The 22305-nt window shown below is 49.0% G+C and overlaps 9 protein-coding genes across 9 annotated transcripts, besides 1 other annotated feature; 7 read left to right on the top strand and 2 right to left on the bottom strand.

Moving 5' to 3' along the window:
* Positions 1–22305: part of a sequence feature (contig 1.127 1..138927(-1)) that runs on past the window's edge.
* ANIA_07325 (DNA-directed DNA polymerase delta POL3) lies at positions 170–3567 on the top strand (the record flags this gene model as incomplete). The annotated part of the gene is made up of 4 exons (XM_675502.1): positions 170–556; positions 610–2786; positions 2833–3032; positions 3197–3567. The coding sequence occupies 4 exons, from the start codon at positions 170–172 to the stop codon at positions 3565–3567; spliced, it is 3135 nt and encodes a 1044-aa protein (XP_680594.1).
* On the top strand, positions 3855–5987 carry ANIA_07326 (uncharacterized protein; the record flags this gene model as incomplete). The annotated part of the gene is made up of 7 exons (XM_675503.2): positions 3855–3969; positions 4122–4283; positions 4354–4360; positions 4426–4860; positions 5058–5094; positions 5199–5697; positions 5742–5987. Exons 1-7 carry the CDS (start codon positions 3856–3858, stop codon positions 5985–5987), a joined length of 1500 nt encoding a protein of 499 aa, XP_680595.1. The 5' UTR covers position 3855.
* ANIA_07327 (uncharacterized protein) lies at positions 7635–8412 on the top strand. The gene has a single exon (XM_675504.2). The coding sequence runs from the start codon at positions 7756–7758 to the stop codon at positions 8290–8292; it is 537 nt and encodes a 178-aa protein (XP_680596.1). The 5' UTR covers positions 7635–7755; the 3' UTR covers positions 8293–8412.
* Positions 10132–10891, top strand: ANIA_07328 (uncharacterized protein; the record flags this gene model as incomplete). Its single annotated transcript, XM_675505.1, has 2 exons — positions 10132–10765; positions 10869–10891. The coding sequence occupies 2 exons, from the start codon at positions 10132–10134 to the stop codon at positions 10889–10891; spliced, it is 657 nt and encodes a 218-aa protein (XP_680597.1).
* ANIA_07329 (uncharacterized protein) lies at positions 12106–13200 on the top strand. The gene is made up of 4 exons (XM_675506.2): positions 12106–12264; positions 12421–12735; positions 12791–12855; positions 12920–13200. Exons 1-4 carry the CDS (start codon positions 12196–12198, stop codon positions 12963–12965), a joined length of 495 nt encoding a protein of 164 aa, XP_680598.2. The 5' UTR covers positions 12106–12195; the 3' UTR covers positions 12966–13200.
* Positions 13197–14766, bottom strand: ANIA_07330 (putative C2H2 finger domain protein; the record flags this gene model as incomplete). Its single annotated transcript, XM_675507.1, has 5 exons — positions 13197–13311; positions 13390–13560; positions 13613–13898; positions 13954–14137; positions 14461–14766. 5 exons carry the CDS (start codon positions 14764–14766, stop codon positions 13197–13199), a joined length of 1062 nt encoding a protein of 353 aa, XP_680599.1.
* On the bottom strand, positions 15149–15692 carry cyn1 (putative cyanate hydratase; the record flags this gene model as incomplete). Its single annotated transcript, XM_675508.2, has 2 exons — positions 15149–15542; positions 15645–15692. 2 exons carry the CDS (start codon positions 15690–15692, stop codon positions 15162–15164), a joined length of 429 nt encoding a protein of 142 aa, XP_680600.2. The 3' UTR covers positions 15149–15161.
* On the top strand, positions 16766–19206 carry ANIA_07332 (uncharacterized protein; the record flags this gene model as incomplete). Its single annotated transcript, XM_675509.1, has 3 exons — positions 16766–17297; positions 17437–19064; positions 19129–19206. 3 exons carry the CDS (start codon positions 16766–16768, stop codon positions 19204–19206), a joined length of 2238 nt encoding a protein of 745 aa, XP_680601.1.
* ANIA_07333 (uncharacterized protein) lies at positions 20704–21725 on the top strand (the record flags this gene model as incomplete). The annotated part of the gene is made up of 6 exons (XM_675510.1): positions 20704–20714; positions 20815–20867; positions 20909–20942; positions 21101–21271; positions 21352–21379; positions 21723–21725. 6 exons carry the CDS (start codon positions 20704–20706, stop codon positions 21723–21725), a joined length of 300 nt encoding a protein of 99 aa, XP_680602.1.

Raw genomic sequence — 22305 nt, 5'->3', positions numbered from 1 at the left:
CACCGCTCTACGCGTCAGGTCACGTCAAGCGCGACCAAGACACGCCTCCAAATTATTGTTCTGCCCCAGATCGCCCATCCCAAGTTCAACCCAGGCGATCGCAGCAAAGGGTGTCTGTCGGCGTTGTGCACCACAAATTGTATTATATATGCGTCTATGAGTGTTCATCATGACTGAAGCTATTGTCATGCCCCAGAAGCGGGTTCTCGGCGACGCCTCGAATAATCCCCGCGGTGTCGTGAATTCTCCCGACACAATAAAGAAGCGCAAGATCGATATGCAGAATACGGTTAAACCGAGCCCTCGGGCCCCGAACGGACAGAGGAAAGTCGGTTCGAGTCAGCAGAAAAGTCAATTTGAGGAGGAGGTGCTCGAGAAACTGACGCAAGATATCAGCGGCTTAAAAGAGAACAACTCGGAAAAGGACCAACAATGGGAACGACCGCCGCTCGGTGAGTTTGACCCTACGAAGGACAATATCTGTTTCCAACAGATTGATGCGGAGGAGGGTACAACGATGGGAAAACCAGCTATCAGGCTGTTTGGTGTAACAGAGGTATGGCCCTCGCCTGCTCCATTACCCTCTCATATTTTTCTGACCCCCAAAAGGCTGGCCAGTCAGTACTTCTCCATGTTACTGGATTTCAGCACTATTTGTATATTGCCGCTCCTGTTGGTTTTACAAAAGAGGATTGCGACCCCTACCGAGCGTTCCTAGAGAGCAAGATTGGGCAATTTCCTCCCGTCATCCAGTCAGTTCAAATTACGATGAGAGAGAATATATATGGCTTTCAAGGGAACAAGAAGAGCTACTATTTGAAGATCACAGTGACGGAGCCAAGACATATCTCCAAGCTGCGAAGTGCTCTTGAAACAAAAGCCCAGACGGTCAACTACAAAGGATTGTGGACAAATGCTGATGGTGGTATACTAACCTTCGACAATATTCAATACCTGCTCAGGTTTATGATTGATACGGATATTCAGGGAATGTCATGGGTCGAAGCACCAGCGGGAAAGTACGAACTCATTGCTCCCCAGGACAAGGTCTCCAACTGCCAGCTCGAGGCGCGCATTGATTACCGCAGTCTAATATCGCATGCTCCGGTTGGCGACTGGGCGAAAATGGCGCCTTTGCGGATCCTCTCCTTTGATATAGAATGTGCCGGCCGTAAGGGAATTTTCCCGGAACCTAATCACGACCCTGTCATCCAGATCGCCAATGTCGTCACCCGCTACGGAGAATCGAAGCCCTTTATCCGCAATGTGTTTGTAATGAACACGTGCAGTTTGATCGTTAATACCCAGATTCTGGAATTTCAACAAGAAGAAAAAATGCTTATGGCTTGGCGGGATTTCATCCAAAAGGTCGATCCCGATGTCATTATTGGATACAACATTGCCAACTTCGATTTTCCGTATCTTTTGGATAGAGCAAAGCATCTCAAGTGCACAAATTTCCCTTACTGGACTCGACTCAATGGCATGCGATCGGAAGCGAAGGACACAAATTTCTCCAGCAAGCAGATGGGCAACCGCGACACGAAGGCAACGAACACCAACGGACGACTGCAATTAGATCTTCTGCAACTAGTTCAAAGAGATCACAATCTGCGAAGTTACACGCTCAACTCCGTCTCGTACGAATTTCTAGGCGAGCAGAAAGAGGACGTGCATCATACGATGATTACTGAGCTCTATAACGGAACGCCGGATTCGAGACGTCGCCTGGCGGTTTACTGTTTGAAAGACGCATATTTACCGCAACGCTTAATGGACAAGCTGATGTGTCTTGTCAACTACACTGAAATGGCGAGAGTTACAGGTGTCCCTTTCAATTTCTTGCTCTCCCGTGGGCAACAAGTCAAGTTCCTCAGTCAGCTCTATCGGAAAGCTTTGCAACAGCAACTGGTCATTCCAAATATGAAATCAACGGACGAACAAGATTACGAGGGTGCTACTGTCATTGAACCCATTCGCGATTATTACGACGTGCCGATTGCAACTCTTGACTTTGCCTCTCTATATCCTTCTATTATTCAAGCTCACAACTTGTGCTACACGACCTTACTCAATAAGAATAGTGTCGCTGGGATGAAGAAGGATGAAGACTACATTGTCACGCCAAATGGTGATATGTTCTGTACGCCTAAAGTGCGAAAAGGTCTTCTGTCCCAGATTCTGGAGGAATTGCTGAGTGCAAGAAAGAAGGCCAAGAAAGAGCTGGCTCAAGAGACGGACCCATTTAAGAAAGCCGTCTTGAACGGACGGCAGCTCGCTCTGAAGGTTAGCGCCAACAGTGTTTACGGTCTTACTGGAGCTACTGTGGGAAAGTTGCCGTGTCTTGCCATCGCGAGTAGCACAACCAGTTATGGTCGTCAAATGATTGAGAAAACGAAGCAGGAGGTCGAGGCGAGATATACCATTGCGAACGGTTATTCTCATGATGCGAAGGTCATCTATGGTGATACTGATTCGGTCATGGTTAAATTCGGCGTTACCGAACTTGAGGAGGCCATGAAACTTGGCCAAGAAGCTTCCGAATACGTATCATCAAAGTTCATCAAGCCGATCAAGCTCGAGTTCGAAAAGGTCTACTTCCCATATCTTCTTATCAATAAGAAACGATATGCAGGTCTATACTGGACGAACCCGAAGAAGTATGACAAGATGGATACGAAGGGTATTGAGACTGTTCGCAGAGACAACTGCTTGCTCGTGCAAAACGTGATTGAAACGGTGCTGCACAAAATCTTGATTGACCGTGACGTCGAAGCCGCTCAAGAGTATGTACTCCGCGACTCTTTCCTCGTTCTTTACTGACTCCTTTAGATATGTCAAAGACACCATATCCGACCTTTTGCAGAACAAGATCGACATGTCGAAGCTGGTGATCACGAAAGCTCTGACCAAGGATTCCTATACCGCCAAACAAGCTCACGTTGAGCTCGCAGAACGGATGCGAAAGCGTGATGCGGGTTCTGCTCCTACGCTAGGCGACCGTGTTGCCTACGTTATTGTCAAAGGCACCGGTGCCAAGAACTACGAGAAGTCGGAAGATCCTATCTATGTCCTCGAGAACAACATCCCTATTGACACAAGGTACTATCTCGATAATCAGCTTGCAAACCCGCTTGGCCGAATTTTTGAGCCTATACTAGGAGAAAGAAAAGTTGGCCAACTGCTTCATGGTGAGCACACGAGGTCCATCGCCATAGTGCACCGACTATGGGAGGACTTATGAAGTTCACTAAGAAGACACAAACCTGCCTCGGCTGCAAGAAGCCGCTTACTGGGAAGGATGTAATGGCGGGGGCAGTGTGTGAATCGTGCCGCCCTCGCCTAGGCGAGCTATATACTAAGAGTATGAACAAGATGTCGGACCTGGAAGTGAGGTTTGGGCGACTGTGGACGCAGTGTCAGCGGTGCCAAGGCAGTCTTCACTGCGAAGTTATTTGCTCGTCGAGAGATTGTCCTATCTTCTACATGCGGATGAAGGCGAAGAAGGATGTTGAGGATGCCCAAAAGGAACTGGCAAGGTTTGATTTTGATGCCGGTGCTTGGTGACCATGGACGATTTCTGTAATAATATTGGGTCGGCGTTGGTCGGTTTGGCGCATTGGGATATACCGTATGGATATGACTAAAATATAGTACTTGTTCACCCTATATATCATACACTATCCTAGTTCAATTAGTCTTCACTCGGTACTTGGCATAACTCCAATCTGGCTGGCCCGTGCGTGATTGTCGCGGTAACGTCGGCGGGGTCTTGGCGTGGAGATCGAAGCCACAGCGAACACTTCAGTGAAGAACTTTAACCCAACTTCATCTCATCCTGTTCACTCACTCACAATGTCCCCAAATCCCTATAATCCACCGCTGAACCCTACAGTTGATGGGGTTGACGACGAAAGAGAGAGTAATGATAACACTCGCGGGACTGACTTCCGTCTTTCCTGGCCTCAGGTGCGTGAATGAAGTCATTATTTAGTGGCCTAACCCAACGGAACTCCCATTCCGAGTCACGGCTTTGTCGACTACAATTGGCAACGCACTTTACTAAGCAGCCTCCGAATCAAGTCGCCGTGCGCTAATCCGGTACTTCGTTAAACAAATAGATATGCACGCAGCATGACTCCGTCCTGTCGTCGCATTTGAACATGCTCCGATCTCTTAAGGGCCAGGTTTCATCAGATCCCGATGCCTACCGACTGATCTCCTCTATGATCGACAGGACGCAAAAACTGGTTATGCAGTTCGAAGGTGTCAAGAGACATATCGTAAGTTCCTGTCTTGCGCTGCGTTTTAGCGTTATTTCTCGGACTGGTACGGCTGCTGACACTAGGAAAGGTACCGCGTGAGTTCAGTGCTCTGTTTACTTGGCGACGGAAAGTAGAGGATGGTTATCTAACTACTGTACAGGCACTACTAGAAGCTCCGGCTCCGGCTCCGGCTCTAGCTCAGGCCCAAGACCGTCAAGTGATTCTAGGTCTAGGGTAGACGAAGCTACAGTTCGTAAAAGGAAGAAGCGCAACCGGATTTCGAACGAGATCGATCCGGTAAGAGAGCCGCAGCTGCCAGTTCTCGAAGTCCAACCAGCAAAGCGCAAACGCGTTGATATGGCTATGCCCGGCGCTGATCAGGACGTTCGGGACGTAATGCCCGTGTCGCTAGAGACCGAAGACATCTCGGACGAGGTGCAACGGCGGCTCAAGATTAAGGAAGAGCAACGGCGGAAGCGTGATGCGAAGCCAGAGAAACGCAAACGAGATCGGGACAGTCTTGCATCCAATGTCAGCACATCGTCGCTAGCCAGCTCGAAACCGAGGAAAAGGTATAAACTCAACGAGCAGGTTGGTACGTGAGGAAGAGGTAAGACGAAAATGAGCCGTCCCCTGGAAAAAATCAGCATGCATCCACGGGAGTTAGGGCACGTTTTCGGGCAGCGTTAACAATTTCCACGAGGATTAAGCTTTGTCATGGCAGCGGAGTGACATTCCAACCAAACCCTATCCCGGTATATTCCTGACAGAAATCAAACTATGACTCTTCAGCAATGGAATATAGCCCCGTGCTATCCCGTTCTGCCCCGTAGGCCGTCTTAAGAAGGTTTTATAAGAGTGCTCTCGTCCTAGTCTACCTCTCTTTTTTCTTTTCATATTCCTTGACAACTTTCAGTGCTTAAATCCTGTCAGATTCAATAAGGAAGATCTTCTCCTGCCACTGCTATCTTACTCCCCTCCTAATACTTCTAATCCACCCACTTCACTGCCTTCGGCCATGGCCTACCACAATATCTTCCGCCGCTTTTACCATAAGGACCGCACCCCCTCTACTTCTGGCACGGCCTACCATTCCTGTGCCCAGGGTCAGGGTAACCAGTCCCGTCCCGTTTTTCTTAATACTCGCAACCCCTCTGCTTCTGGCACGGCCTCTCACCCCCATGCCCAGGGTCAAGGAACCCAACCCTGTCTTAACTCCACTGACAACCACAACCACCCTCCTTCTGATAGATCCGCTAACCGGCATCAGGGCGCGAGTAACCAATTCCTCCCGTATGCCTCCAACCCTAATGGCATCCGTTCCTCACCTCATCCTACCACGGTCGTTCACCCCTGCGTTAAATACCAGGAGCCCAGAAAGGGCGTGTCTCCGCGCGCTGGCCCTATCCCCGTGAAGAGGCTTACTGATTTAGTGAGTCTCGTCAGTCCGATGCGACTCTAACTAACGTTTCGCAGGATAACGACACGACCATGACTGGAATGCCATTCCCCTACACAAGGGACCAATGGAGAAAGATCCAGCGTATTAAACAGTGTCGTGAACAGGAAGAACAACGCCGTTTCCAGGAGGAACAGAACCAGAACATCGATTTGGATACTGTTATGACCGACGCACCTTCCCTGCATCAGCCTCCGACCAGGAACAGCAGGCATGTGGTCCCCTGCCGTGCCCGCAAGGTCCAGTTCGATGTGAATGCTTGAGATGAGAAAAGAACAAAAATATAATACATAGAATTAAAGGCCAAAATAAACCTGGAGGAGAAGCACAATGAAGAAGCCCGTCTTTCTTTCGGCGACGTTGAGAGGTGGATATAGGGAGGTAGCGGCCTGCCTTTGTTGAGCTTCCCCCGAAGGAGGCAGGACTTGCAAGCTCTTGCTATTCATTACCCCAGACTTGAGCTCTGAGCTGGCAGCTCGTGGTGCTCGTCTGATGTCCCTGTCATATTATATGTTCGCGGCCCTCCAGTGATGCACAAAACTCCCCCCTCTCCCCAAAGAAATAGTTCATTGCATATTTACCCGTCTTCTCAAAATCCTAAGAGGGCCGAACACACCTCTTCGATTCACAATCCCAGCGAGGTTTTTACCAAGCGGTGACCAGCATAAATTGCCCATTGACTTGGAAGTTTCCCTGGCGAATGCCCAAATGGGGGGGTTGATAAATCATGCAGCTAAAGATTGCATTTTATGTATGTATGAATCATTCATGTATGGTGAGTGAATGTGATGTAAGGTATTAAAGACAGCACTATTCCTTCGCGTAAGACTATTACACTCGGTGTATGCGTAGCTTGTAGAAAGCATATACGCCCATAGTATCGTACATATTTGTATGCCTCAGTACACAGAGCTTCGTGATAGTAGAAACATGCATCTCCAGTTATATCTGCAGCTTGCTACCGTAATCATAGCCAATCTACTCGGTCATTGAATCTGTCCTCTAGTATTCCTGAAAATCCCCTCCACGACCCAGTCATGGCTCGATATGCTAGTACTCCGCCATCCCAACCATGCAATGGCCTATCTATGCGCCGACTGACTGCGACTAGCGGAAACCCACTGCATCCGGGATTTGCGCTCGGTATACGATGAATTCACCCGCTCAACCGCTTAGGCGAAGTTCGCCAAGCGAGCAATGCCCACCTAGGCACCAGCATATTTATCAGAGAACTCGAATAGTTACAACTCGGTCAAGATCCTGCTCATTCATATTCAGCTCGTATCGACAAGCTTGGAATAATGCATGGTGGGAGGGAGTAAGTTCATAGGACAGACACAACCTTGACCTATAGATGAGTCTCAAGTAGGCAGCACTAATCCTGGGTCAGCACTTGAAAATTACGGTTTAACATCCAGGAAACTCTAGGACTGTATGGTACAGTGATTGCCGCAAACAGTCAGTTGGAGTGAAGTTAAGCCACAGGCAGAAACTTGGATTACCATCCCAGCCAACCCACAGCCTTATCGTGCTGTCCCCTGTACACAGCCCCAACCTTAATTCAAGCAGCGCTCTAACCCACCAAATGCAGTCTAGAACTGGCGCCTGATTAGCACCGTTCAGCTAGGTCAGGGTCCCAAGAGTATCTATACGAGATTCAAGGGAATTTTTATTCGACAGCCCGGGGTCAGCACTTGACGTCGTCCACTGGCGACGACGCTGCGGCACAACGTGGCGGGCACTGCCCGCTTGGCGTCCGGCGCTGGGTATTGCCGTTTCTATACTCTATATTGCCGATATCGAAGTCGATATGTATGTGGGTGCAACATGGCGATTCCGCCTATATAAGGACTTTGTAGCCGCGCTCAAAATCGTCTGAAATTATCATCTAGCAAAAAACATTCCAACCAACACACTTGAGCAGCTATAGTGTCTATTAGAAGTGGTAATCTGAGACTCTACTTCCACCCACAATACTATCGACTATCTATCAAGCCCGTTGACACTCGATAATCGGCACTACCAATCAAAATGCGGCTCACCTCGATCCCAATCGCCCTCCTTCTCTCCCCTCTAGCTCTTGCAACGCCAAACCTCGTCGCAGAGAGCAACAATTCTATCCTTAAGCGCAGCCCGTCACCCATGCGGCCACTCGTCGCTCGCCAGTCCTCGGCGTATATTCTGGCCCGCTCTCCCCAGGACGACGATGGAGTGGTCTGCGACAGCGACGAGAAACGATGCGGCAATGCCTGTGTAAATGAAGACTACAACTGTTGTCCAGACAATGCAAACGGCGGGTGTCCGAGCGACGAAGAATGTCAGAGGGATAACGGGGTCTGGGGGTGTTGTCCTGAGGGCGAGGACTGTCGCTGGGATGATGACGACGACGACGATGATAGGAATATCTTCGATAGGATCGGGGATGGAATTGATGATATTGGCGATGAGATCGAGGATGGATGGAACGATATCGTGAATGACGATGACGATGATGCGGCAGGGATGTTGAAGCCCGGTGTTGGCGTTGCGTTGATGGCGGCTGTCGTGGCGGCAGTGTTGCCGGCGTAGGTCGCTGGGGTACGGCTATGGTCAGGATTTGTGGGTGGAATTGATATTGTATCATACAGCGTTGATGTTCCATGATGAATTGTGTGATGAATTATGAAATCTGAAGTTTTGCCTCCCCCATTTCTACCAGGGTAACCGTAAGGATATAGGAGAGTCTCCTGTCTTTTGGAAAATGGATGCGTTCTGGGTGCGAGAGAAAGAGCAGTCCTGAGCCCATGGACCATCTCTTTCTTCAGCCTAAATAAACCATTTAGTCTTTTAAATACCAAACGAACTCAAGAAATAAGCAGACATATTGGAGGAAGGCCTGGTAAGGCAAGGAAAAGACTTCATGGTATGACTTATGTCGTTCTCTGCTTTGTAAGGAAGCATATTGTATACGTAAGTAGAAGGGAGCAACGACTCAGATAATTCTGATATAACCACGCAGGCTATGGAGTCATGCAAATCCTTCCTCCCAAGATTCTCCAGAGTCAACTGCATTCTATACAACAGTCGGCACATGGCTTATCACCGTCCAGGGTCGGCCACCTGGACTTAGATTGAGGAGTCTTCTCGGCCATGGCCAGAATGCCTGCAGGCTGAGGCAGTACGGTAGCTACCACGAGCCTCTAGCTTGACTCTCCTGGTGTAGGACTTGCCTCTTCAAATGCCTCTCTTGAGGAAATCAACACCCATACCACTCTTTGATCGAACTTCATCTCCTCTCCCGCTAATGATTCTGTCCCTCCTTCCAAGCGACCCCTGGTCGCCGCACTGTTCATCTACATAGATGCTCTGCTTCCATCTTACGAGCTGATGCACGGCTTTCCACAAAGCATGCGCTTTCCACCAATCTACCCGTCACAGTAAGCGAGCAGCGCATTATCAATTGGTCTGCACCTTTTTAAGACCTAACTTCGTGAACTAGGTTCAATAACCGCCCAGAACCCGACGTTACCTGGAAACAGGCCCTCTCCAGTCTTTTCTGATGTCAAAGCAATGGTGGCCCGCCTATCAAGTCTCCATTACATTAAACACCTTAACCTAGACTTGGTTGTCCCCATGGCGCAGAAGTGTTGGAATCGTATCTGTCGCTGTCTAGACTCTACACTCCGTGATGAAGGTATTCAGACCCCCCGAAAGTTCGCCAAGATGAACGAGAAATACATTTTGTTCTTGCGATTGGCGGAAAGAAGTCATGTCTACATGTTTCACAAGCTATGCTGGAAGCCAAGAGAGTCCAGTGTCTTTTGATTGCTATCTAGATTGACCAGTCGCCCGAAAACGCGTTGATCATCGCCTCTTGAGTATTTGTCCTGGAACACGACGTTGGGATACAACTTGTATCCCTGAAGATCTGAGATCGCTTTCTCTGTTGGATCACACAAAGCATGCTTTGCGCCGCATAAGGCTGTAGCCTATAAACACCAGTTTTCGAGGGTTGCGTTCGTCGGCTTCAAATTAGCATCTGAGTGTACGTACTGCCCGTTAAGGACACCTTATGGCGAAACGAGATCATTCTCGCCCAGTTTTGCAATCAATAAATGTCCATTCTAATCATAGACGTGCCGCATTATCCACGTAGTTATCTGCATGCACGTAGTTAATTGCATGCCTATGCGGTCCCGATTAAGCAGTACAGATAGCTGTCACGTGGTTTCTCCGCCTGTTCCCGCCGTCTGAACCGCCGATCCAGAAAAAGTCACCTTGACGATCGCATTGCAAATAAAATCACTCCATTGCCTTTATCGTCGAATATACTAACGCGCCAGACGGCATCGCGCTGATCCACAAATCTCAATTGTATATCTGCAACTACCAGACCCCAACGCAGTGGAAGTGCAGGCTCAAAACATAATGCCCGACCAAGAACCCGCTGTCCAAACACCATCACAACCAGCACCAACACCACAAACCCAAGCCGAACTCCAACTCCAACACACAACCGCTACCATCCCTAACCGCGATGCCGACTTTGCCCGGTTCAAAAACTACGCCGCCTACACTTTTCTTTTTGGCGCACCTATACTGATCGCCCTTCCGCCCCGAAAACTAGACCACCTCACCGTCCTACTCACCGGCGCATTTGCCGCCTCGGCAAACCATATCACCCGCGAACGAACGGGCCGGAGTATTCTCGATCGGTTAGAATCGCGCATCTCGCGTACCAGTTTACATAACCCGTCCCTGCCGAGTGAGAAAGCACGCGAAATCCAGGCGCGCATCCGTGCCGAGAGGGAGAAGCGGATGGGTCAGGAGGGTGTGCCGAAAGAGGAGATGGAGATGCTGAAAGCGAGGCGGGATCAGGATCGCGGTATGCTGCAGACGCTCTGGATGGGCGATGAAGAGAAGGGTTGGAAGGAGAAAAGGATTCAGGAGGAGAGGGAGGCGCTTGCAGCGGGGAAGGGGTATGGGGACTTGATCCGCGAGCATATTTGGGATGTCTGGACTTGGGGAGGGAAGGATGGGGTACAAAATGACAAAGACCAGAGTGAGGGGAAGAAGCAATAGTGAGATGGTCGGGCTAAGTACAAAACTGTATCATTATTCTGTGTATTATATAGTCGAGCCGGGTGTATGATATGTATGTTTAGGAGTTGGCGTTGCGGTGGGATAAATCAGTCGGATGATCTCTACTCTTGGATCCCGTCTTTTCATTCCTGTGTCCAAATTTCGGGAGGAGTTTATGTATATCTCGACTGAATCCCAACGTACTACAAGCCACTTTGCGTGAGTGGAATAACAAGACCAGTGACATCCAAGGGTACTATCTTTCTTGCATGCCAGTGGGCTAGGGGCTGGGAACAGACGTCTCTATTTTCAATCTCACCATTACCGTTGACGGTATGCTTCCTTTCTCTCAGACCGGCCGATGCTGACGGTTGCTTCAAGATACATTCCTATTACGCCCTTACCCTTCATGACACTGGACAGCCATCCGCCTGAGAGTCGGACTCTTGGGAGGGAATGGGAATTGCATGTGCCCAGTGTCCTCAACAAGCCCTGGCTACATGAACGCCCGTTTGCCCCTAACAAAGAGTTACGTTGGTCCAAAAAAAAAAAAAAGATGCCGTGAACTGGCCGCTCATACACTAACGTATGTAGACGGACCCGATCCATAGACCGGCTAATGGTGAAGGATAACCCTTCAGTTGTAAGACCGAGTCAGGCAGTCACAGGGTCAAAAAGAGCATGCTAGTGAGGAGCGTGGTTGAGGACTCCGCAGATTTTTGATGTCAAAGGCGTAAGGAGACGGTTGATGAACAAGACCAATCAGCCTATTGTACATATTAATTCTATTATTAGCAGTTTTCTATAAGCAATTGGAGCCCCGCGCTTTGTATCCACAACTAAGCCTCAGATCTTCATCACTACATCACCAAGTCCAGCTGCTGACGGCAAAGAAGATCAAAAGAATGTTCTGCCTAGATGGCTTGGCTCCCCCAATCTCGGGTTTTTTCCGGATATTAGCAGACTCGACGTTTTGACAGGACCAATGGTAATTTTACCCCTGAGCTTGATCCACAATCGCGGCTGCAAATCTACTGTTGTTTAGTTTTAGTACTGGACTACCCCTCACGAAACAGCTTCGTTATTCTTGAAATTGCTGACACTGAACTTGGCAGTTTGGCAGTTTGGTGTCCAATATTCCCCCAAAATTCAGCGAACGAGCCCCACCTGCAAAGCTTATTGGAAGCTTAGCCCACTTTTTTGCTCCTAAATTTGGACCCGAAATTTGGCTGCCTACAGCCCTATCAAGGCTTGCTGCACATAATAATGATTGTTTGATTAACGGTTTTGCTCCAGGAAATTAAAGGATTAGGCTTTGATGGATTCCAATATTCGGGCTGCTGGTTATACTCCGGAGTACCCTACAGTGGGTGATGTCACCCGACTTCCAGCGTAAACCTTGCTCTCACGATGTCATGTGGATCGATCGGATCATCAATGTGTCTCCAGCGCATCTTCGACCCCGTCAATCCCGCAAGGGTTAGTACGCAATCCACTAACGCCCTAGCAGCCCAAGGCCAGTGGAGCATGAATCCTTGAAGAGACCCTCCACTGTGCCGTTTCAACCGCGTGGCCGTTCGGCCAGCGCCACATTCGTCGCTTTTAGTTCAATAATGCTGTTGACTATTACTCTAGCTTTACCGTCCTTATAAAAAGGCTATCCCGCTCTCCCTCAGTCTAGTGGCTGCACGTTACTACTCGTCTTGTGACATCGTTCTCCCATACATCATCGAACATACTACCCCTGCACACGTATCTCAATTCTCAAAAACCCCAACTAGACTTCATCCATCCCGCAAAATGGTCTTCTCTCTCTTCAAGTCCTCCAAGCAGGAGTCCAGCGCCCAGAATGCGGACCCTAAGTTCGACCCCAACACTCTCACAATGATCCAGCCGGGGTCTCCTAATGCGCCAACCATGAACGCGAACGGCGTCGTCACTGAGCAGCCGGTTAGGATTCTTTACCTTCCACTGTGGAAATAATCACGCTAAGCTCTCTTTCCAGGCTCGTCAAGACGAGATGTCGATGCACTTGCGCGGTGGTGGTGGAGGTGGATTCTGCTGTGGACTGTGAGTTTGTCACAAGATAGTTGCACCGCGTCATGTCGGAATAAAGCTAACCGGTTGTTGGTAGTTGCGCCGGTCTTGCTTGCTTCGAGTGCTGCGAGATCTGCTGTTAGGTGATGACGAACCCCGTTGCGTTGCGACTGCGATTGATAGTCACACCATATACCCGGCAGATGATGAAGGGAGCAGAAGAAGAATGAGGCAGGCGTTACGAATTGGTCACGATAGCTCTACCATGGGCATGACACCGTTGGCTTGATGGATTTGATACCTATTTTATACCCTGTTTCATGTTGCTAGAAATATTGGGATAGTCCCAACGAAACACGAATGATTGCATGATTTCACGATTCCATGGCTCTCAAGGCTGGCTGTGCCTGTGACCGATATGTCGATTCTGCACTGCACCACGAGCCTGAGCTGGAGTGTGTTAGTCCGCTAGACTCCCTCGTCAAGCCGCTGTTTCACCAGTCAATCCTATCTAGAGCCACTCCAATTGTCTTGGTCTTGTGCAATTCCAGGTTGCTAGCCTCATACCTTATCGTTCCGTCCTCATTGTAGCCGGCAATGTGGATCAGTCCGCCGCTGACCTCGTCCACAATCTGCGCGTACATATCAGCTTCGCTCTGGTCGCATTTTAGACTCGGGGATTCCCAATGCGTGATGATCGCAGCAGTAGACTTGAAAATCTTCAGGCAATTAGGGCACCTGCCGCGCAACGTTAGTAAAGGTATTATAACATAGGCGAGTAGGAACGTACTGCATTCTGCGTGCTCCCTGGCTCTCAGCAAGGACATGCGTCTCAAACGCCTCCTTGGTTAGACAGCGCTTTCCGCACGCACATACGTATTCTCCGGTGAACACGTCGATGAAGTTTCCTGGGTTCCAGTCCTTGTAGATCCTCGCAAGCTCGACTCCAGCATTAGAAATCCCAACGAACAGGGGAGAACCAAGAGCAGAGGCGGCTAGGGTTCCGGACTTAAATTTCGATTCAGCCCCAGCTCCAGCTGCAGATACAGATGCAGATGCTTTCGATGCTGGCAACTCTGGAAAAGTATGGTGCGTCCTTTACTCATCCAGCCGGCATGTTCCCTTTATTACTCTCATTCTCCTTTCCGTTGCCAGTGGGGGTGGAGACGTCCATGAGATCGCTCATCCTATTCTCCAGTCCCGTTTCTGTCAGTCTTGGCCAGTGACGGTCGACAAGCCCGTTCGTGTTCGCTGTTATCCTGTCCGGTTGGTTGGGTATCGCCTCGCGGTTAAGGTCGCTGCGGGCCATTGGGAGCTGGACGCATTCAGCTAGTATATTTGTATTCTTTTTCTAAGCCGCCGTCGTCATCTTCATCCATGTCGACGAGCGAAGGGACAGCTGGGGCTATTAAGAACTCCAGAGCCTCCTTGCGCATCAGCTTCTTCTGCTGTTCGACAAGGAGACGATGTGAACGGATCTTGACGCATTCGCCGTTTTCGATATGATGCATGAGTCCAGAAGCGCTGCGGTATGTAGCTTTGCATCCGAAGCAGGTGAGGTTTTGTGCTGAGCGGTGGAACTAACACCACGATGAGCCCTATCGGCATCAGTTAACATGAAAGGGGAAAAACATTCACCTGACGTATATGACGGTCACGGCCGCCTTCGCTGTCAAAGTCAATACCACATATTGGACAGACGATGTGTTTGTTGCTCTTGATCTTGTGGAGGAGGAGGTGTTCTTCCATCTCAAACTCGATGTCGCATTTGTTGCAGTATTCATGCTCAGACGAGGCGGTCTTGTGTTTCTTCATGTCCTTATCTGTCTGGAACCGAAAGTTGCAGCTGAGATAGGTACATTTGACACGCGGAGGCGCTTTAGTCTTTATCTTGTTCCTTGGGCTTGCTGCCGTCTTCGGCTGGGGGTTGGGACAAGCGGGCATAGTTGCCAGATCGAGAAGACGGAGTGAAAGTCAAGATAGGAGTTGAACGTATGAGGAAAATAGAGAGTAATATGAAAAATAGTAGATTATGAATAGAAGGAAGGAATTTGAGGAGATGATGGAAGGTGAGAATGCTGTGAGACTCCTCTTGTTCACTTCATACCGGCTGTGCGAGAGCTGCGGGAATTCCGGTGAGATACGGCATCATGAAACAATCCAGCTGCCTGAATACCAACAGCAAAGGAGAAATGGATTTACTTGTAAGTGGTTAACACATTATGAGACATTGAATTGCCTGATAACTACACGGAGCGATTGCAACCTGTTCAAACACATCCCATAATATTGCCCAATACATTTCCTCTCTATCTATCATTCCTTCTTCATTTCTCCAGCTAAAACCTCGAAAAAGGCAACCACTTACCCCTCAAAGTGATAACTGCCCAGTTGTTCCCCTGCTCATCTGTTTCCTTCTCAACCTTAGTCGAAAACGAGATCGCACTCATGATTCCATCGCCAAACTTCTCATTCAGTACCGCCTTATACGCATACCCGTAGTTCTGCACGATTTCGTAAAGACGGTAGATGAGAGGCTCCTTTGGCGGCATCTCAACCGAACGGCCGCGGTCGGGGAAGCCGGAGAGCTGTGCTTTTAGGGTCTCATGGTCGATGTCGAGGAGAGACGAAAGCTTCTCGATGTCCTCGGGAGAGGCTTTAGCCTGGCCATAGAAGATGGCGGCGGTAGCGACCTCGTTACGGCCGATATGCTGGGCAATCTGCTCGAAAGAAAGGGCTTTTGTCGCTTTAGCGGAGAAGAGCGTTGCTGAAGAAGCGGGGAGGTTGGGGTGTTGGGTGGTCTGGAGTCGTTAGATACCGACTGCAAGTGAAGGGATTGGGTTTTGTACGTCAAGAGTAGCGAGAGACATGATGCTGAAGGCTTCCAGTCTGGAGTTAGCGATGGCTGGACGTTACCGAAGGGTTGCAGTGAGGTCAACCCGCTTTATAGGTGGTTGACGTTATCGTTTCTCCAAGAGCCTGTGCGGGGTAATTCCCCGCCGATGAGGGGTCAAAGATAAGTAGTTTAATGATTTATTTCTGCTTGACTAACTCTAGGCTAGTCTACTGCCAGAGATAAAATGGACAAGTGCTCAAGCGCTTCAGTCTGGGAGCATCAATTGCTCATTCTCTTCACATCTAGGCCAGTGTTAATGGTCCGATATCTAGGAATCGCTGCAAGTATATTTCTGAACAGTCCAGTTGGAATAGATCCAACTTGGTGCAGAGCAGCTCGGACATGAATGCACTGAAAAATACACGAGTCCTTAAAATTTGATATTTGCATCTTGGTCGTCTGATTCCAGAGAGTAATTGCCTCGCTTCTTGTGTCAATACTCAGGATCGGTGCTCAGATCGTTCTTCCCATTCCCCGCCAATGACGTTGGCCAGTCGAACTGTTGAGACACGACAAAAAGTTCCCTTCGCTCCAGAATTCTCAGCCAAACGCATTTTACTCATCCCTGCTGTCGTCCCTCTGGATCGACGCAATCAACACAGATGTGGGCCAGAGCTGGTTCTAAATGTTGACATAAGGACGCTCACTTCGTGGTTGAAGTTGGAAATAGAGTTGGTGAGCGAAGAATGTCAGTCCTTCGGTCAGGTCAAGCGAGAACCTGGCATAGACCAGCAACCAAATGCAAAAGATGATTTCAATTCCATAATGGATGCGGAATAACTGTTACTGTAGGTCTTCAGGGAAATTTGTCCTCTGTGGTCTGGCAATCGTTGTGCGCCTTCTGAGCGATGGGATGTCGGACCTAATTATTCCGATTATCGGAGACCGAAGACCGATTTCTCCACCCAATAAAGCCGAACACCGAAGTCCTCCTCTGCAGAGTGCCGGTCGAAGTTCGGTGATTTCTCCAACGGTGAATGTCAACACGAGCCCCCTTAGCTTTGTTCTTTTATTTGCACTGAGATCGCCTCCACCCAAAGATCTGCCATGGCCTCCGAGGACGGTCCCCGGAAGCGCAGACGCCCAGCCCAATCCTGCGAGCAATGCCGACAGCGAAAGGTGCGCTGCGACCGCAACATTCCGTGTGGCCCTTGTACACGCGCACGATCTGTTCTACACTGCTCGTACCGTGACAAGAGTCCATCGCCAAGTTCAGCTGGTGTAGAAAGCATCATCACCCCGCGCTCTGCTCAGCGCCCAGTCACGGAGGCCTTCAATCAGAGAACATCGGATCGTCCGACCCCGATAGACCTCGGGGATACGAATCTTCAATCCCAAGTAGACTTGCCTCTTATTCGGCATCGGCTGCAATCACTTGGAGATCGATTGACAGCTTTAGAGAAGGGCTCTCACTTGCCCAGAGATGATAGGCGGCTGGAACAGGCATTGCATGACCTCACCGAGAGAACACGCAACATTGAACAACAGCTCAGTGCAACGCCACGGCAGACACGGAGAACAAATGATAATGGTGATATAACCGTCAACGATATTCCGCGGCGTCTTAATGTGACGGCTGGTAAGACAAAGCTTCTTGGGCCGACTCATTGGATCCATAAGGCGGACAAAGTATGGCACGCCCTATTCTTTGCGGTGCGAAGAACTAACCTAGCGGCAGCTTCAAGTTGTGGAATCATTAAATGCTAAAGAATCCGAAGCTTCTTTCAGAGAGCTGAAAGCGGATCTGACAAATATGGTCAAGGAATGCAGAGCCCTTCGAAAGTCCATCAAATCTCACAGAGCCGTGGCACTCGATGACCCTGTTCCTGATCTCCACAATACTATTCCGTCACAGCCTGTGTGCGACGAGCTAGTTCAATGCTATTTGCGCACATTCGAGCCGATATACCGTGTGCTGCATGTTCCGTCTTTCTGGGAAAGTTACAGAGCCTTTTGGACGGAGCCCCAAAGCTCCCCCATGTCATTCCTAATGAAGCTAGTATTAATCCTTGCAATCGGTACTGTTTTCTATCCAGACAGTACTAGTGGAATTGATAATCGGTTCACGCACTTAAAGGCGAAATGGGTGTATTCAGCTCAGTGGTGGCTTACAGGGCCGTCGGAAGAGACAACAGCTAGTCTAGATGGATTACAAGTATATTGCCTGTTACTGACAGCACACAAAGTCTGCCGCATGGGAAAGTCAAGTGTGCTTTCTACGAACTCACTAATCGATATGGCCATGCGATTGGGACTTCACATTGATCCTGCTAAATTCCCTAATTTATCTGTTTTCGAGTGTGAGATGCGTGTCCGCCTTTGGGCCACTATTCGTGAAATGGCCTTACAATCAGCATTGGAATCGGGTCTGCCTTGCCTCTTTGCCGCAGGATTCGATCCGAGACCACCCCTCAACCTGGATGATCGGGACATCGGTCCTAACATAGACCAAGTCCCTCCAACAAAGCCGCATACGCAGTGGACAGATATGTCCTTTCTGTCGTTGCTTCAAGACTCGGTCAAGCTTCGTATGGAAGTTGTCCATTTCATAGCCAGTCCTGGCGAAAAGTCCTATCAACAAGCCTTGCGGCTCACCACGGATATGAGACAAGCTTGTCGCAAACTGGCTGATTTTACACAGTCTTGTAAGAAATCACCGTCAGGTCTTGGATTGCGGCCCACTGAATTCCACAAACGATTCCTTGATATGGATTTTCGCAGATACATCCTGGCACTCCATGTGCCATTTATTGTGCAAGCTCGAAAGGACCCGCGATTCTTCTACTCACGCAAGGCCTCTCTCGAGTCTGCAATGGTCATTGCATCGTACGCTGATAGCTTGAATTTACCAGCAATTCCAGCAGACGATTTTTCCAAAATGATCCTCGCTGGTACCGGCAGCTTCAAGGGACCCTTAGGGCTGGACATTATCTCGGTTCTTGGCCTTGAGATTGTGACTCAACTGGAAGACGAATCTTCCGAGCAGTCTTTGTTAGGCCCTGGAGAAGAAATTGCCAAGGCTACTCGTGCTCCTATTGTTCGGATACTTGAGCACATTCTCACCCAGCTTCTTCAGATCATCTCACTTGGGAGTCCCAACATGAAAAGCTATAATTTTCTCGCAGCGATACTGGCTCAGATCCGTGCTATGGAGTCGAACCAATGCATAAAGCGAGTTGTCTATGAGACTGTAAAGCAGGGTCTACATGAGTGCTATGCGCTGCTGCGGTCAACTATGGCTAGCATACCTGGCAATGCAATGGCAGGAGAGCCTGCTAGCACAGCTGTTGAAGCTACCCTTGGTTTGCCTGATCCGAATCTTACTCAATTTGCCCTACAGCCAGTGGTACGTTTTCTATTCCGTGGGATGAATATCCAAAAAGACCAATTGTTTCTAAACTTTCAAGTAGGATCCTGCATTTGATCTCGATCTCGCTAGTCTTTTATGTTTCGATAGTATCGGTGTCCCCAGCAATCCTTATTTGTGAATTGAGTCAGCGAATAGAACCCGGTTCATGCTATTCTGGATTGAATTATACTATGTTTTCCCACGCTGCCGATACCGAGGTCTTCTCGGCCGTCACATCCAGGGGTAGGATAGTATAAATCCCAGATTTTCGACAAAGTACCAGAATGAGCAACACTAGCGATGGCATTGAGTAGAGCCAATATAATATCCGCTGTGTGTGAGGATTCGAGGGAGAGTCCATTGCTCAGCCTTCAGAGGTACCTGAGCCCACACCCTTTCCAGACAGCGGAGCATGAGCCGGATAGTGGCCCCAGGAGCTAGGGTCCTCTCTTCTGTGTATTTGGATATGTCAACGCTTTTTGGTTCGTTCCCCTTGACCTAGTCTTTCTGTGCTAACTACGAGTCCAGCGTTTATCAGGATTACTGTATCACATATCAACTGAGCGTCTACAGGGCTTCTGGCATTGCCTTTTAAGCTGGAGTAGCTGATAGTTTGTTTCTTTGTCTGATCAGTTGTAATGAGAATTGCTTTCTTTGAGCAGAAAGATATACGTAGACAAAACAACCCACCTGAAGCACACTATATCGTCCACGGGTAGGCACGGGTAAAAGCGTTTTATGGGCAAACCCAGATCTTCCCTTTAACCCTACCTAATCTATTGATGATATACATATTTTCGTCGATGCCCGTGTTGAGACTTAACAGCTAGTATGTATATATCGTAAATATCTACGTGGTGCCTGGTCCTTATGATATATGTTTCAATCCACCAACAATCCAGCCACCGCGGATCTCTTGAGTACTCGAGCACGTGTACGCACCTCAGCCCAAAAGGCTCAACTACTCCGTACCTAAACAACAGTGTAATCCGTAACTACTGACGTTTGGGCCCCCCGGTCTGTCGTGCCAGTCTATCACTAAGTACAGTACCTGCCTGATTAGGCCGCCACCAGTGACCACGGCCTAGGCGGATCGGGGCACTACGTACAATAGGGATGAACTAGACCGTACGTATGTACTCAGCCCAATTGCGTAAGGTATGGCCAGCTATTCTAAATGCCTTGTACGCACCCTGTCCTGGCTGTCGCAGACCCTCAGGCTTTTGGTTCGGCGGCTCGCTTGGTTCTCTGCGTAGGCCCCTGTTTCTGCCATCTTGATTCTGCAAGCCTAATGGGCGTTCGAAGAGTAAGAATGTCATTTGATCTATTTCGATATATGCAAGTGAATATATATGCAAGAGTACAAATAGCGAGAGACTGTCGATAGGCACTCTTGAACCCTAATGATCTAATGAACAATATACAAGCGCCGTTGGTAAGAATAAAGTCCGCAAGCATCACACACGTTATATCTGAATGCACGTAGTCTGGGAGTCACTCCCTTGCTCGGTAAACAGGATGGTTGGCGGTTAGTGCGAGGGCTTGACATTATTATTGCTTTCCGCACCGGCACTATTCGATGAAGCCCCAGCAGTCAGCTTCTTATTTAACAGAACAACCATCAGCGAACCAAACAATGTCATACTGGTAGATCTTCTTGCAGACAAAATAGGTGGCCGTTCCAACAAGGGCAACTTTGACCAAGCCCCCTCTGCCGCCAGCACGAGGGTTGAAACCTCGTATGTAGTTCTGGCGAAAGAACCGGCGACCTCGACCGGCGAAAGAAGGCGCTGAGTTGTAGTAGGTGCAATGGGAATGCATCTTGACTCTCTTTTGTGAAGGATTTGGAGACCGCCTTTCTGGTGTGAAGGGATAGTAAGATGAAGAGGGGCGAGGAAAGTGTATGATGTGAGCAATATATCCCATGTTCGGATATATGACAGGGGCCGGCGCTAATGCCGAACGCCGAGTCCGAGATCTCCGCAACCACGAACTTTACCCCATTCATATCACTAACGGAAACCTAGTTAGAGCAATCTGTACTATGCCATCGAGACTATACCGGGCGCTTCAACAGCTGAAGTTGTTGGTGATGTGCCAGCGAATGTCAAAAACACAGTGATGCGTCGATTCATTATCGGGCCGGTTGCAGAGAGGGCTGATTGGAACAAAGAACGCGCAGCGATGGATAGAGACAGGCACATGTAGGTACCTTTCTTCCGGTGTTCAGTCTCTGTCTGATTTCTTAAAGGGAAACATCCGCAAGATTATACTATTTCCTTAGCTCTTCGAGAGTCCAAATGGATCACACAGTATGCGGTTCCGGAATTGCAGGATGACCACTTGGTAGCCTCTGCGACGCAGAATTCTCCCAGCAGCCATATTTCGTTGCTTTACCGGTACTTGAAAGTTGCTCCATACCTCCTTCCAAATGAATCAGCTGTCGTCGCGCCCCATATATGGCATACGGACCTCCATGCAGCAAATTTATTTGTTCATGATGGGCGTATTTCCAGGTGATAGACTGGAAAGGCACCTGGGCTGCCCCTTTGATCCTCCAGGCGCACCATCCGCTGCTGGTTGAATATCATGGGGATATTGTCTTGAAGGCTCCCGCGAACTTCAAAGACCTTGAGCCAGATGACAAAAATAAAGTAAGGGAACAAATGAGCAAGTCTATAATTCTCCACCCCTACGAGAAGCAGATTGCCAAGGAGGTACCTCTCTTGAATAAAGTTCTCCATCATAATCATGGTCGAACAAGGTGCGAACCTATACATTTTATTGGCGATACTTGGGACGATGATATTCTGCCCTTGAGGGAATCCTTAATCCGGATAGAGAAGTAAGTGTGCCCGATATTTCGGAATTTGTCAATCCTAGTCTAAATCAGCTGCAGATATTGGAATGGCTGGGGTTTGACTTCCCTTGTCCCATCCATTTCACAGAGGATGAGCTTAGTATCCACTCAGAAGAAAGTGAGGGGTGGAACGAAGCTCAAGAATTTTGGGACTCTGTTTCCTTTATTATCTCTCGGGACGGGTGGAGCCCTAAGCATCTCTATAATGATGCTCTCGCACTCTTTTCGGAGTTGCGAGAAACTGGCCTCAGATCTATGATGGGAAATGAGAGAGGGGATTCCAAAAAACAAACACAGTGGGTTGAGAGGCCGGACGTTGAGAATAGGCGATAGTACTGCCTCTTTTCAGGCGAGGTATTCGCCTCTCAGCGGCTTTAG

The sequence above is a fragment of the Aspergillus nidulans genome, chromosome IV, assembly GCF_000011425.1.
Source record: "Aspergillus nidulans FGSC A4 chromosome IV".
In the NCBI taxonomy this organism is placed as follows: domain Eukaryota; kingdom Fungi; phylum Ascomycota; class Eurotiomycetes; order Eurotiales; family Aspergillaceae; genus Aspergillus; species Aspergillus nidulans.
Note: the sequence above shows the minus strand (reverse complement) of the source record. Positions and strands in the feature narration are given on the sequence as shown.